Source organism: Stegostoma tigrinum, chromosome 4 (genome assembly GCF_030684315.1).
Source record: "Stegostoma tigrinum isolate sSteTig4 chromosome 4, sSteTig4.hap1, whole genome shotgun sequence".
Taxonomy (NCBI): domain Eukaryota; kingdom Metazoa; phylum Chordata; class Chondrichthyes; order Orectolobiformes; family Stegostomatidae; genus Stegostoma; species Stegostoma tigrinum.
Window position 1 is genome coordinate 20,304,412 of NC_081357.1, and position 16,383 is coordinate 20,320,794.

Consider the following 16,383-nt stretch of genomic DNA (forward strand, 5'->3'; position numbering starts at 1 on the left):
TTGACTTCTATCTTCCTAGCAACATTATTCTGCTTTATGCCAGAAGTTCTCAGCTTCATAACATACACACCTGCATTAATCTGCTCTGTGTAATTGTTGTAATATTGTGTCAACCACAGTTTCTACTCTGGTACACCCTTGGTTTTATTGTAATATTTTTATCCCATTATACTTGAAATAATTAAGCTGATAGGTCGGAAATAACTTTAAACAACTTATAGAGTCATAGTGTCACACAGCATGAAACAGACCCTTCAATCCAACTCATGCATGCCGACCACTCATCCCAATCTGACTTAGTCCCATTTGCCAGCATTTAGCCCACATCCTTCTGAACTGTTCTGCTACATGTACCCATCCAGATGCCTTATAAATGTTGTAATTGTACCCGCCTCCACCTGGCAGCTCTCACAGCCTGTTGGAAGATTAGCTAAAATAAGAAAACTCACTATTAGCTTCCTGTTCCCTTTTAGTTAAAAACCAAATCCATTTATTGGATGTTTTAAGATCTGTAGAAACCTAATCACTAATAGTGTAATTAATTAGAAAAGTGTTGCAAGATTATAGATCATTGGTGAATTTTATCTCATTTCCAAGAATCATGCAGAAAGAGACCATTCAGCCCATCAGTAATCATGATGAATTATATATATGGAAGTATGGTAATGGAGTTGAATTAGTTTGACTGTTCTGGACATGCACAGAAATCGTCTAACTTTGAAATCAGACTGGGGTAGGCTAAGACATGTGTAAGTTGTACCATCTGTGACGTGTAAGGCTGACAAAATGCAGAACCACAACGGTCTTCTGGACCAAGAATTAGTTTATTTTAAAATTCATGGGATGTGGATATGGCTGTCTGGGCCAGCATTTATTGCCGACCACAAATGCTGTGGAACTGACTGATTTGCAAGCCCGTTTCAGAGGGCAGTTAAGAGTCAATCAAATTTCTGTGAGCCTGGAAATCAGGCTAGTCCAACCCTAAAGGACATTAATGAACGGAAGAGTTATATGGCCCATCTCTAGTAGCATGTGAGGCCTGCCTTCTTGGGAGTGCTCTTGTGGTACACAGTGCCCCTACCTCTGAGCCAGGGAGCCTGCGTTCAAGTCCTATCTGCTCCAGAGGTGTGTCATTTTTCTCTGAACAGATTGGTTAGAAAATATCTTGAGGGCTGCTTTCTTGAAAGGCTGAAGCCCATTTGGAGTAGATATGCTGACAATCTGTTAAGGAAGAAGTTCCAGGATTTTGGCCCAGTGATACTGAAAAATGGTGATATATTTTCAAGTCAAGATGGCAAGTGACTTCGAAGGAAACTTGCAGGTGGTGGTGTTCCTTTATAAGATGATAGTGATGGTGGTTTCTGTAGTGTACCTTGCAGATACCGTTAAGTAACAGTGATAGAGGAAGTGAATGTTTGGTGACCTGCTTTGCTTGGATAGTTCAAGTATTTTCAAGATTTGTTGGAGTTGCTTTCATCAGAGCAAATGGGGAACTTTCTATCACACACCTGACTTGTGGCTTATAGATGACAGACAGGCTTTGGTGAGTCAGAAAGTAACTTACTGCAGGATTTCTATCCTCTGACCTTGTTGGTACTGTGGATTAGAAGTATTGCATCAAATTTATAGCCTAACCAATTAAGTTACTTAATATAATATCAGGTGAGTGATCTTTCTAAAATTGAAATCTAATTAGTTGAATGAAACATGAAAACTGGCATGACAGGTGATGTGTTGTGCCTGTAGTATGTGGGATTTGTTGCACACCAATGTGACCTGCTGCTAGCCAATCTGAACGCAGTATCTCCAGTTCAGGAATCTTTCATAGAGTTGTTTTAAATTCTGGATGTGGGAACCCAACAGCTAACTGATCTTTAATTTCCTTTTTCTTACAGGAGAATTTGGCTCTGTAATGGAAGGACACATTCAACAGGCTGATGGTACCAGTCAGAAAGTAGCTGTTAAAACCATGAAATGTGAGGATACCACTGATGCCATTTCTAATCCAAAATAAAGAATGAACCAACATTTATATATACTGTTTCTCTTGCTATAACATCAACAGTGTTCCAAACAAATTATATAAAATAAATATAAATAGAAAAGAATGGACAGAGAGCAATGTCAATATAGTTAAAGATTTGAGAACATGAATTTCAGAAGCCTCTTGAAGGTGATAAGGAGGAAAAATATTGAAGTTTATGGAGGCCAAGCTAACTGGGGGCTTTCTCCATAGTATCAGTTGAGCTATGCATGTTATCCCACAACAGAGCCATCATGAAGGTGTGGAAAACCCCACTGCTGAAGAAGATTTGTGAAGGTCAAAGATTAGATTCACAGGATTGACAGAATTTACTTGAGTTTGAGAGTGATGACACTAAATTAGAACAGGATGGCAGACGATTTCAAAATAATTGTAGATTTCTAACTTCCTGAATTGTTTCAGGAAGCTAGTGTCATTCAGCAAGGAAGGGGCTGTTGAGTGAGCAGTGTTTGGCGTGAGACTAGTTGTTGGTAGCGGAGATTTGTTGGAGGAGGACGGGAAAAGCAAGAAGTTGGAAAAACATACCTTACAGACAAGAAAGGAATGATGAAGAGTTTAGGTGTGATGAAGAGCATGGTAGGGACAAGTGCTACTGATGTTGCATCTGTGAAACATATGGTATTTGAAACATAAGTATCAGCCAAACCAAAAATGTCAGAGTTTGGCACAATTTAAGTGACCAGAGAGAGAGATTGAATTAGTAATAAAAGAGTGGAGGACCTGGATTGAAAAACAAAATCTGAGTACAAGGTGGACAGAGAAGTTGCATTGGGATAGGTGGGAATGCAGCGTGCAAAGGCAGTTTGACAAAATTAGAGTGTGCAGGAGAGGCCATGAGAAGGATTACATTTTTTATGCTGTTGAATGCTGTGTAGAGAACAAATTCGGATATCCCATCCAACTTAGTGGTAATCAGAAAGTAAATTTGCAAAGGTCTTCTTGCTGTGATCAACGTTGAATATGATCAGAGGCCAAATGATAGGATTTAAAGAGATTTTTTCCTCCTCATTCTAAATTCTTAAAAGAATGGTGCCTACCTCTTGATGCCTGAGCAAAGGTAAAAGTTCTTCAGTCCCATTAAGAGTATTGAATGTTTTATACAGGCCTAGTCTGTTCATTCTCTCCCTACAGAACAGCTCCCTCTTCAAAGAATCAATCTCATAAAATCATAAGAAACTCTTCTGAACTTCAATTGCTGCTGCTCTGAGGAAGATCAGTAATTTTGTGCAATTGAGTTGCTGCAGAATGTGCTGAATGACCAACTTTTTGCACAGTTCTTGAAGTGGAGTGTTGGCTCAGACACTGAGAGCACTGCAATTCAGGATAAATTAACAAAGAGTTGAATGTCTCATTTCAAAGAGAGGCACCTCTGACAATACAGTATTACCAAGGGACCATCCTGAAGAATGGCTTACAATGCAGTTGTAAATAATTCAAAGTTTAATTCCAAGTTTCCAGAACAATTGACTGAGCTCAGCTACATGTAATTTGTTGTTCTGTACATTGAACTCAATCCAAGTATTTTGTTGTTTTTACAGTATCGTTCTAACTCTTCTGAAAGAGAAATGATACTTGATTGTGGAAATAAAATCATCCTGTTTTTGTTCTAGTGGACAACTTCTCACAAAGGGAGATTGAAGAGTTCCTGAGTGAAGCAGCTTGCATGAAAGATTTTGATCATCCAAATGTCATTAAATTGTTAGGTAGGGTCTGTCCTTCTTTTAATCATATCCATATTGTGTTATTGTCACAAAAAATGTACATGGTTACAAATCATGAGCAAACTTATTGCATTACGTACAGCATTTGTAAACTTGAATTGAGGTATGATCCTGGTGTCAGTGGCTGCATTCCCAACTGAGCAATGTAAGTGGTCATGTGTGAGCTTTACTATTGAAACTCAGCAGACTGTTCAAACTGTGACAACATCATAATGCAGTCCAAAGACAAGATGCTTTTTCCCCGATTTAAGGGCAAGAACAAAATCAGGCAGCCCTTAATTAACGTGCCTTTTTGTTGGCAACAGCCACCCTTTGGAGCATTTTCCTGAGGGCTAGTTCAGAGGCTGAGTGTCTTCCCATGAATGGCTGCTCGTGAGCCAGCGTGACATAGAAGCTAAGACCAATTATCACAGTTTGACTTGGATTTTCCAAACGGAGAGTTGCCCAACACTGAGTTCGCTCTCTTTACTGCTGAATATTAATATGGCTAAAATCAATGTTGCTCTAAAAATGCAGCAGAATCTGAGTTGGCAGCACACTCTTTATCTAACTGTAGTAAGCCTGATTTCAGTCAGGAAACTTGCAGTGAGGAGCAAGTATTGATGAAATTTATTAGAAAATATGAACAATGCTTCAATCTGAAATGTGACTGAGAAGGTTTATTTAAAAACCTATTCAAAGGGGGATTTTGAGACTCTCACTGATCACTCATGTCTTGCTAACGTGAAAAGTCCCCTATCACTGAGATTGCAGCATAACCTCATTATTTTGGCACTGACATTTTTTCAGTGCACGATTCTTGGTTTTAATTGATGACAAAGCTTTTGGTCTCAAAATGTAGGAAGGAAGCAGCTGAGCTGCATTATGTCTGTCTGTCAGGATCATCCTTCAGAATGAAGCGGTGGGGGATTGGCATAGTGGTCAGGTCACTGGCATTGTAACCCAGAACTCACAGGCTAATGTTCTAGAAAAGTGGACCCCCAAGGCAGATGGCAACATTTGAATTCAATAAAAGCTAAAATTAAAAGCTGGAATAATGTCAACCCATCTGGTTCATTAATATCCTTTCCATCATTACTTGCTCTGGACTATGTATGAGTTCAGACCCACAGCAGTGTGGTCCTCTCGTAACTGTCCTCTTTGGCTCAGCAAGCCACTGATTTCAAGGGTGATTAGGTATAGGAAATAAAATGGCCCAACCAGCAACATCTGCATCCCAAGCATCCCAACAGTGAGTCATCGCAAAATCGCAAGCCAATGGTGATTGGCAGGGTACGGGAGGGAGCCACAAGGGAGGAGTGATTATCAGTAAGGGCAGTCGAGTGGCTCAGAGCAGGCTTCCCTTCACAATTCCAGGCTTTCAACTAGGCAGTAAGTGCCTTCTGTTGGCTTTGTCAATGTAGATGTAATTAGACTAGAAGCAGGAGTGTCTCCCTGCCTTTGCTCCTTTTATGGGATGAGGGTATCGCTGGCTTAGGCAGCATTTATTGCCCATCCCTAATTGCCCAGAGGACAGTTCAGAGTCAACTACATTGCTGTGGGTCTGGAGTCACATGTAGGCCAGACCAGGTAAGGATGGCAGTTTCTTTCCCTAAAGGACACTAATGAACCAGGTGGGTTTTTCTGACAGAGATAACAGTAACTGCGGATGCTGGAGACTCCGAGATAACAAGGCGTAGAACTGGATGAACACAGCAGGCCAAGCAGCATCAGAGGAGCAGGAAAGCCGACGTTTCGGGCCGAGAAAGGGTCTCGGCCCAAAACATCAGCTTTCCTGCTCCTAAGATGCTGCTTGGCCTGCTGAGTTTTTCCTGACAATTGGCGATGGATTCATGGTCATCATTAGATTCTTAATTCTAGATATTTTATTGAATTCAAATTCCACCATCTGCCATGGTGGGATTCGAACCCGGGTCCCCAGAATGTTTTCCGGGTGTCTGGTTTAGAAGTCCATCAATAATACCACTAGGGCACTGGCTCCCCAATGTGATTAAATGACACCCCACCATCATACCTACTGCCAGGCAGGGTGTACAATTCTTTTTTATTAGCCTAGATTCGAAAGAAGTACTTATTGGTTGACATTTTCCAGCTGTCTAGCATTTTGTTTTGGTAAACACTTGAATGTTTATAGTCCTTTCCTAATTTGCTTCTGGGATGTGACATTTATTGATCATTGCTACATGCCTGGGAATGAAGTAAAAACCGAAAGAGCCGAGAATGCAGTAAATTAGAAATACATACTAAAAGTTGCTCGAAATACTTCAGAGGAAAGGTCACTGGACCTGAAATGTTCACTCTGATTTCTGTTCACAGATGCTTCCAGACCTGCTGAGCTTTTCCAGCAACTTCTCTTTTTTGCCCTGGAACTAAGTGTCTTGCGAAGCTACATTGCTGTGGGTCTGGAGTCACAGATTAAATTAGAACAGCAGATTTACTTCCCTAAGGTTTTTACGACAATTGATACTGGTTACATGCTCACAGTTAGGCTAGCATTTTTAATTCCCAATTTTTATTAAATTCAGATTTCATTATCTGCCAAGGTGAGATTTGAACCCATGACCCAGATCATTTGAGGCTCGGATTACCAGATGACTAGTTTAGCAATATTATCACCATGGCATTGCCCACCGCAACCCCTGCCCCTATCCCTGCCCCCCAGCCCCTCTCCAGCTATTGCCCTTCAAATGTGACCATAGCTTGAAAGTTAAGTATCTGCAAAGTTTTGTACAAACATGTGAAAGAGAAAATAATTCTAGATTGCCGATTCAGTGAAGTTTAGTGAACATTGATGGTAAAACTGAAGGAAGTGTGTGTGCAGTAAGTGAGGAGCTCTAAGTAAATTTAACTGTGCTTTGATGTAGCTGTCTGCTTGGAGGTGAGTTCGAGGGAACCAATTCCAAAACCAATGGTCATCCTCCCATTTATGAAATATGGGGATTTGCACAGCTTCCTACTGCGCTCGAGACTCGAAGAAAATGCTGATGTAAGTGAAAAAGTGCTTGCCCTCAATACTTTCATTGTGCCATTTGGAAGACTGTGAGGTCGTAAACCTCATTCATGTACTTCCAGGGAGCTACAGTCTGGATCAAGGAGGATTGAAAATGACCAAGGGAAGAAACAGAGTTGATTTAAACTTCGGTATAGGCTATACCGTGTTATCTCAGATTCTCCAGCATCAGCAGTTCCTACTCTCTCTGCATTGATTTAAACTTCTCTTATTTAATGCTGTCTTAGGCTCCATGCATCACCTAATTATCTGCACTCATTGTGCTTGAATGTTTTGAAGGAACCTTGGACAAAATGATTTCAGGCTTTTACATGAAAAATTTCCAAGTGATAGATCTGCACATCCTTGTTTTGAAATCAGCCCATGGTCCTATCTTTGTAACCTACCACATTACCCTGTGACCATCTGAGGTATCTGCTATCCTCTCACACTTGCTCCAAGTTTAATGGGCTGTGGTTTCAGCTATTCGGGCACACAACACCAGAATTCCCTCCGTAAACCTCTCTGTCTCAATCTCTTTTCTCTGTTAAGACAACACTCAAATCTATTAAATAGGAGCACAAGTAGGACATGTGGCCCTTCAATCCTCTCCCACCATTCAGTAAGATCATGGTTAATCTGTTTGTGATTTGTATTTATGTTTTGAACTCGTCTTAAAGCCTACTTCTTTGACCAAACTCTTTTTGACCTCCACTTAATGTCTCTTTATGTGGATCTGTGCTGAGATTTCATTTTATAACACACCTTGACTACCGCAGGGATCAGTGCCGGGCCCCTAATTATCTGTGATATAGATTCATGACTTGGATGATGGAAGTGAATGCTAGTGTCACAAAGTTTGTGGATGACACAAAAATAAGTAGGAAAGCAAGTAGTAAGGAAGACACAAAATCTACAGAGGAGTATGTAGGAAAATGTACAGAAGAAAGTGGAGCTGAATATTATTTAAATAGAGAAAGTGCGGAAAGCTCAAGCACAAAAGGATTTAGGAGTGCTTGTGCTTAAATCAAAGAAAGCTCGCATCCAAGTAATAGAGAAGGCAAAAAGAATATTAGCATATGTTTCAAACAGGATGGAGTGTAATATTAGGGAAGTTTTGCTGAAATATTCAAGGCTTCTTTTAGGCCCACTCATCTGATGAAAGCTTTACTGGCATTGGAGACAGCCCAGAGAAGGTTCCCTAGATTAATCCCAGGGTTGGAGAGATTTTCTGATGAGCACAGGTTGAATATGTTGACCACATGCTCATTGGAGTTTGAGTTGAAGATTGAGTGGTTACCTTATTGAAATATAAAACACTGTTAGTGGAATTGACAGAGCAGGTGCTGGGAGGTTGTTTCCTTTGTGGGGGCAACCACGACTGAGGGCATAATCCCAGATTAAGCGGGTTGTCTAGTTAGGAGAGAGATGAGGGGGAATTTCTTCTGTCAGAGAGTATTGAAACTGGAATTCTTGTCCATAGAGGGCTGTTGAGGCTGCATCATTAGGTCTATTCAAGGCTGAGATGACTTCTTTTATCATAAAGGGATTTGAGGTTGTGGGAAAAAGTCAGGAAAGTGAAATTGGAATTATTAGATCATTGAATGGCAGAGCAGACTCAATAGGCCGAATAGCCTATTGCAGCTCCTCCATTGCATGGCAAAGCCTGTTTGGATTTTTAAAAAATTTTAAGAACACTATTGCTGATATAAACTATTTGCTGTGAATTTTGTTTTCCAGTATTTTCCACAACAGACATTGCTAAAATTCATGATCGACATTGCCAGTGGAATGGAGTACCTCAGCAACAGGAATTTCCTGCACAGGGATCTAGCAGCCAGAAACTGCATGTGAGTAAAGATTTTCATGGTATGGATTTGCCTGTGTTCCTTTGTGGGTGTGTGTATTTGGATATGCATGCCCCTTTACCTTTACTGCTGCCTGATCCTACCCCTCATGTTTGTAATATCTAGACTTTCAGAATAATTTTTAGATCTGTTTCTTTCATTCAATGTTCAATGATTGTTTATAATCTTCAATTCTACTTTTAAATAGTGCCAAGGAATCAAACTAACTGCTTCTGTGGCTTTTTGCCTTGAATTTTAAAATGTTCGACCCTTTCGAAATCCTTCATGAGCTCCTGAATTGCAGCATTTTATGAAAATAATTCTCTTGCTCGTTAACACATTGTTTTTATTCCAGTAGCTCTATTTAGTTGCAGTAAAGTTCCTGATAATCACATGACCATTGCAAACTGAGGGTGTCCTTTAACTGAACTGGCTTGCACAGGCATTAGCAGTGAACACAGTGATATCACAAAGATGTTTTCAAACCATGTATTATGTAAAGACCTTCCTTCAAATTGTAACCCAGCAAACCTGCCAGCTAAGGGGGAAGCATCAATTTTATTTACTGTAAGGTTTGTGATTATTTTCTTTCTCCTATCTCATGCCGTCCAATTTTTTGTTTATTCTTTCTATCCAAGAATATGTGGCAGTCAGACTAATTCTGATTACCGAAGGGATGAAAAGACTTCCATTCTTGGACACAGCTCTTTGCACAACCACAGGGTCTATCAAACTCATTTAAAACGAAATGAGGCATTCCAGAGGACATTAAATGACTAATTGGATAGAAATGGCGTGCAGGGCTTTGCATTAGGTAATAGAACCTGTATTGGCATGAAGTGGCCTCTTTCTGTGCCATTTCAGTTCTGTGATTTTGTGAAATAATTTTGAACTACAGGTGATCATGTCATGGACGAAACAAAATGGGCCGATTTGTGCAGCGCAAGCTCTGCAGTGTGAGGTTGACTAGATTTCTTTTTTAAGTATGTTTATTGAACGATAAATGTTGAACCACGGGGACAACTCTCCTCTGCTCATCTTTGAAATAGTGCCTTTGGAACCCATCATACCTGTTAGAGAGGGCAAGTGGCCTTGGCTTTATGTCTCATCTGAAAAATCTCACACCGGCAGTGCAGCACATCCTCAGTATTAAACTGGAGTGTTAGCTTTGAATTTTATGCTCAAGTCCTAGAGTCAGACTTGGACCCAGAATCTCGCTGAGGTCCTACAGACTGAGCTATAGCAATATCCACTAGCTACTGCTTCAAGGCTGCTCATTAGGAAGTCCGTAAGGGCCAATTTCTCGGCATAGCTGCCCTCAAAATTTACGTTCTGCGCTACTGAGTTGGTTAGCCAGGCATTATTGATTTGAAAAGTGTCATAATTGAGAAGTATAAACTAATTGTTTATGTAATGATTGAACAGGTTACGTACTGATATGACAGTATGTGTGGCGGATTTTGGCTTATCCAAGAAGATTTACAGTGGGGACTATTACAGACAGGGGCGGATTGCGAAGATGCCAGTAAAATGGATTGCTCTTGAGAGCCTTGCTGATCGAGTTTTCACAATTAAAAGTGACGTGGTATGTTTTTAACAAGTGAAGTAAATATATAAAACTCATCTTTGTATGTATAATGTTTGTACATGTATATCTCTTTAGATATTCACTGTGGCCCCAATCTGTCACATATCACGGTGACTGTGATATATTTTCTGTTCTCAACTTGTCTGCAGCTTCTAAAAACGTTATCCAAATTATCTTCAACACCTTGTCTTTGTCACCCAGCTGGTTCTGTGCTTCCTTATCCAATCATTTTCACTGATTTTCCACCCCTGCACTATCATTTCTCTTGATGCCTTAGGACAGGTTTTTGGCACACATCTTTTTTATCTGCATGCTGCTGTATCACAAGATCACCCACAGAATATGATGTTGCCTTTTGCATAATTAACTGCCCACTCCATATCTCCCAATTCCTCAATGCTGTCAGGCTTTGTCCAACATCCAATCTTGAAATAACTGCAACAGATGTTGTAGTGGTAAAGTCAGAAGACTTTTGATTCCAGAACCTCCGGGCTAATGTTTTGAGGAGATAGTAGGAACTGCAGATGCTGGAGAATCTGAGATAACAAGGTGTAGAGCTGGATGAACACAGTAGGCCAAGTAACATCAGCGAAACAGGAAGGCTGACGTTTTGGACCTAGACCCTTCTTCAGTAAAGAATCTAGGCCTGACACCTAGTTATCTCTAATGTTCTGAGGACATGGTTTTGAATCCTGCCATGGTAAATGGTGAAATTTGAATTCAACAAAAATTTGAATTGGGAACTGATCATAACCATATAGTTTTGTAAATTGTCATTAAATCCCCATCTGGATCACTAACATCCTTTAGGGAAGAACATCTGCCATCCTTATCATGTGTGGCCAACTTGTGACTGCAATGTAACTGAATCTCAACTATTCTCTGGTCATTTGGGTATGGACAATAAATGCTGGCCTAAAAAACCTTTGTCACACTATGCATGGATTCTTAAGGGGCTTAACAGGATAAATGCTGAAAGGATGTTTCGTCTCATGGTTTAAGAATAAAGGGACGCCAATTTAAGGCTGAGATGAGAGGAATTTTTTCTCTCAGGATTGTAAGTCTTCGGAACTCCTCCCCATAGAGAGCTTTTGGGGCAGAGTTCCTTTCTATATTTAAGGCTAAGATAGATAGATTATTGATCAGTAGGGGAATCAAGGGTTATAGGGAAAAGGCAGGAAGGTGTATGTGAGGAATATTGGATCAGCTACGAACCTACTGAATGGTGGACCAAGCTCAAGCTGAGCTACCTACTCCTGTTCGTATTTCTTACTGTCTTATTTGGAAGATCACAATGATTATCTCTGCCTACATGATATTCTTGCCACTGTTGCTGTTCTTCTCCCTGACCGGTGACTCAAACTTACTTGAGCTGTTTGCAACCTGGAGCTGAGCTTCTGACCCCCGACCTCTGCAAACATGACTTCACTGCTTCCATCACTATGACATCACCAGTCACATGTCTTACTTCTGATCCCCTGCAGCTGGGTCACTTCTGAACATGATCATCCCACCAAACTCTAGGCCTGTCTCCCATCCTGCATTCTGTATAAACTTCAAAGTATTCAACCTTCTTCTGCCTGTATTCTGTACTGTTGACCCCTGTCTACCCATCCTGTCCTTCATCCCGGTCCACATTTGGCTCCCAGTCCATTCAAAACCTCCTAATATAAATTGCGCATCCTTCATGGGTTTGTTCCTTCCTGAACTTCCTTGAAAATTCTCCCTGTTCCTCAGCCTCAACCTTTTCCTCCCAAATCTGGCCAATAACACCTCACTGTCTGCCACGCCTCTTCATTCCTCTCAAACTTCTACTGTACTCCCTTCCTGCTCCCAACAGTTAGCTACATGTCCTCAGCCACTAGATTCATACAGTTTGGAGTTTACTGTCTGAAGCCCTCATACTCTCTTCCCTGAGCTATACCCTAGAGACCATCTCCCTTCAAGCTTTGGCTTGGTCTCCTAGATTTTCCACCTGGACAGAGCACCTATTCTTTTTCTGATTTCCTCTCATACCACTAGGATGTGCTTTTTGACATTCTTTCTACAGAAGGAGAGCATCAAAATTCAGGATGATGCGGTTAAGTAAGAGAAGAAAATTAAGTTAGCAGGTGTATGAACTTTGTATTTTAGTGCAACTCCTACAGACAGATATTGTGACCATGCGACTGCTTGGCTCAGAGAGTGAGGAATAGTGTGGGAAATGTAGAAAAACTGAAGCAGTTGTTCATTTTATACTGGATTTTAGTGACCTTGGAATGGGTTCAAGGCACTGAAGGGTCAGATTACATCTTGAACCACAAGAAGCATATATTTCAACCAAGATGAGATTGCTACCCTGAAGTCACTTTGTGCTTATTTTAAAACCCATTACTGTTGTACTTTTAACTTGGTGTTCTGTTTTTGTGTACTTTTTATGAAAATTTTGGAAGAGATTTTCCAATAAATCTTGCAAGGGGAATCAAAAAGCAATTAGTTCAAATCACCTGATTGTGTGACTGTATGACACATTTCATCACAATATCCTTCTTTTAATGACTGATTTTGTATCACCACTCCATATGTTGTCTAAAAGTCCTCGTCAACAGCAAGCTCTAAATTTGTCTCTCTTCAGTCTAAACCACATTTTATTTTTGTTTGACCATCATGATGTAATTTGAAGTAGAATTCTCCGGCATTGTCAGACATTGCTACAGTGACAGATCCCATTGTAGTCTCAGCCCTTGGCATCGTTCTTAGTAATTTCTGTTCATTGAGAACCAGAGCAGCTCCTGTTTCTGTTTGAAATCCACTCTGCCAAAGCATAGTGTAACACTGTTGCACTAGTCACAATACAGACTGTCATATTAAAAAGGAGAGATGTCGACTAAGGAACAGTGTAACTGGAGTACCTGGGTGCACAGGTTGTAATCACAAGGCTCGACGTAATGTGGCCCCCTGTTCCCAGCTAAAATACAGATGACAGGGGAGTTTTTCTGTCACTCACACTTCGGCCTTGCAGATGAAAATACCTATGATTGATTTTCTGCACGTCATTCATATTATTCAATCACTACACTAGGTTGAAGAAATAATCAGTCTGTATTATGCGTCTGTTGCAATTTGTTCAACAAGACACAAAGCTGAAATCCGGAAGAATTGTGTGTTCAGTTTGCTGCAGTTAGGTAAAGATGGTTTATTAATAGAACGCGTAAATAGGCTTTGCATGCTTTCCTGTTTGTGGTTAAATACTCTGGTTTGCTTGGAATCGTACCATTTGGTACGAATTCCATTTTTCAATTAACCAAGCTGACGTAGAATGGGTCTCGGTGTCTCGGTACTCCTATACCATTATGCATCAGTTCTGAATGCTGCAAATAATAAAAAGATGAGCATGTGAAAATGATAAGAATGCAGTGATAATCAGATTAGATTCCCTAAGTGTGGAAACGGGCCCTTTGGCCCAACAAGTCCACACCGCCCCTTGGAGCATCCCACCCAGATCATCCCATTATAACCCACACACCCCTGAACACTATGGGCAATTTAGCATGGCCAATCCACCTAGCCTGCACATCTTTGGACTGTGGGAGGAAACCGGAGCACCCGGAGGAAACCCACGCAGACACAGGGAGATTGTGCAAACTCCGCACAGAGAGTTTCCCGAGGCTGGAATTGAGCCTGGGTCCCTGGTGCTGTGAGGCTGCAGTGCTAACCACTGAGCCACCATACTGTAATAACAATGAAAAAGGTCGAGCTTGGCTTTAATGAACAATAAGAAATCAGATGAAGAGGAATTTTAAGATCCAAAGAGAGACAGGTCGAAGCAGTGGAGCAGCTTTTTAATTTACATAAAGGCAAACCAAAAAGGAACGGCAAAGAGTTAGATGGCCGTAACAAGAATTAATTATTTTTTACAGAGCTCTCTGTCTGAAAGTTTGACACATTTATAATAAGATCAATGAACAAATAGCACAAATGTGATAACAGTTGAAAAGTAATCACCCAATACAGAAACATAATTGCAAGGTGACAGGCTTGGAAATAAGTGCAACAGTGTACATAACATTCTGAAGAGACAGACAAGATAGGAAAGGAGGTGGAGTATCCCTGGTGGTTAAGGATGAAAAAGTACAGGAGTGATAAAGGACCTTGGCTCGGTATACCAGGAATTCAAATTATTCACATTGAAGCAAAGGATAGCAAGCATCAGAGTACCTGATGGGAGTGGTATACAGGCCCACAAACAGTAATTAAAATACTGGACAGATAATTAAGCAAGGTATTGTTTGAACTTCAGTGAGAATGAACAACTTGAATACAATTGAATTCCATATCAGGTTTGGGAATGATATAGCCAAGTCTCAAAAAAGGACCTTAAAGCTAATTACCTGAGTATAAGGGGACAGCAAATTGTGATTGATTGATTGAATAGATTACAAGATATAACGGTGAATAAACAGTGTGAATAGTTAAAGGAAATGATTGAAAATGTTCAGCAAGCATACGTTTAAATCAAAATAAAAAAAGTCTTAACAAGACACATCTATGGTTTACTGGGAGGTTGAAGATAATTTTGGATTAAAATTATAAAAGTCAACCTGAGAATTGGGAGAGTTCTAGAAACCAGCAAAAGATGACTAAAAAGCTCATAAAAACTTGAAAATAAACAGACAATAAATTAGACAGGAATATAAAGTGAGATAATAAGTACATTTATAAATACATAAAAAGAAGATATGTAGCTAAGTTACATATTGATGCCTTAAAAGTAGAGACAAGAATTATTATGGGAATGAGGAAATGGCAGAAACATTGAAGGAATATATTGTGTCTGTCTTCAAAATATAAGGCACAAATTAGATACCAATGTTAAGAATACAATAGAAACTAACCACAAGGTCAGTAAAAGTGAGGGATGTCTGTCCATCAGTCGAAGTTAGGAATTCCACTGATGGGTTTCATCTTGGTATGTCTATTCATGAGGTTACCCCACCCTAGTAAATCAATTGGACATTTCCCCACACCTTATGTCTTCTGTGCATATATCACAAACGTCACCTGATGCTCGACAGCATTCTTGATGTTCCCTTTTAAAGAATAAAAGGCAGTTTCAGAAGATTTTGGACGAAATATAGCCCTTGTTTAAAGTAAAGAATATGACATACTAGGCTTAGCAAGTGAAAATAAAGAAGAGGAGGATGCGTTTAGTGTAGATGTTGGGGTTTGAAGAATAAATGGTGAAGAAATATAGTGCTAGGTTTGTATATTTGCTTTGTTTAATTCTTGTATAATTTCATATGAAAATGTGAAATGTCATGGATGTAATTCTTTTAGTTAATAACTGTGAGTTCATATATATTTTCAAGAGTTGACGGCCTCCATTGTGATCGTAATGAGATTTTAAGAAAATATTTGACACCTTAACAAATAAAAGGCTAACAAAATTTCACGCATGAAATTGGTGGGGTTGTCCAATTGGATCAGAAATTGGCTGAAGGACAGAAAACTGCAAGTCACAGTAAATGTTTGTTTTTCAGGCTGGAGGCTGGAGGTTGGTGCTGCTCCCCAAGGGTCAGTGTGAGGACCATTTTCTCTTTTTGGCTACAGTTTTGGATCTTAAATATATTTGAGGCTGAGGTTGACAAATTTTGGTCCCTCAGGGAAACAAGATAGGAATGGAGTTTAAAGTAGAAGATCAGCCATGTGCGTATTGAATCTCAGAGCAGCCTTCATGAGAGGAAGGGAATGTGCTCTATTTCTGCTCGTGATCCTTGCATTCTAATTTTATTATTCTTCCATTGCATGTGGATGTCGCTGTCAAGACCAGCATTTATAGCCTTTCTCCAATTCAGAAGGAGATGGTGAGCTGCTTTCTTGAAGTGCTGAAGTCTTTGTGGTGTAGGTGCGCCCACAGTGCTGTCCGGAAGGGAGATCCAGGAGTTTGATATTGCTACAGAAAAGAAGTAGTGATATAGTTCCAAGACAAGGTGCTACGTTGCTGGGAGGGGAACCTACAGTTGATGGTGCTCCCTTGCCTGTCTTTCAAGATGGTAGAGGTCTCAGGTGTGGAAGGTGCTCTTGAGGGACCCTGGTGAGCTACTGCAGTGCACCATGTAGGTGGTACACTCTGCTGCCTGCCAATATGTGTCAGTGGTGGAGGGAGTGAATGTTTAAGGAGGTGGAAGTAGTGCCTGGTTAAGTGGAAAGCATTG

The 16,383-nt window shown here is 40.3% G+C and overlaps 1 protein-coding gene across 2 annotated transcripts in view; it reads left to right on the top strand.

The window, feature by feature from the left end:
• mertka (c-mer proto-oncogene tyrosine kinase a) overlaps positions 1-16,383 on the top strand; it is a 120,694-nt gene that overhangs the window by 96,254 nt on the left and 8,057 nt on the right. For both annotated transcript variants that reach the window (XM_048531744.2, XM_048531746.2), the window contains exons 13-17: positions 1,896-1,976; positions 3,655-3,747; positions 6,630-6,751; positions 8,495-8,604; positions 10,027-10,186. In XM_048531744.2, the coding sequence (XP_048387701.1) occupies positions 1,896-1,976; positions 3,655-3,747; positions 6,630-6,751; positions 8,495-8,604; positions 10,027-10,186 (566 nt within the window). The remainder of the gene's footprint in view (positions 1-1,895; positions 1,977-3,654; positions 3,748-6,629; positions 6,752-8,494; positions 8,605-10,026; positions 10,187-16,383) is intronic.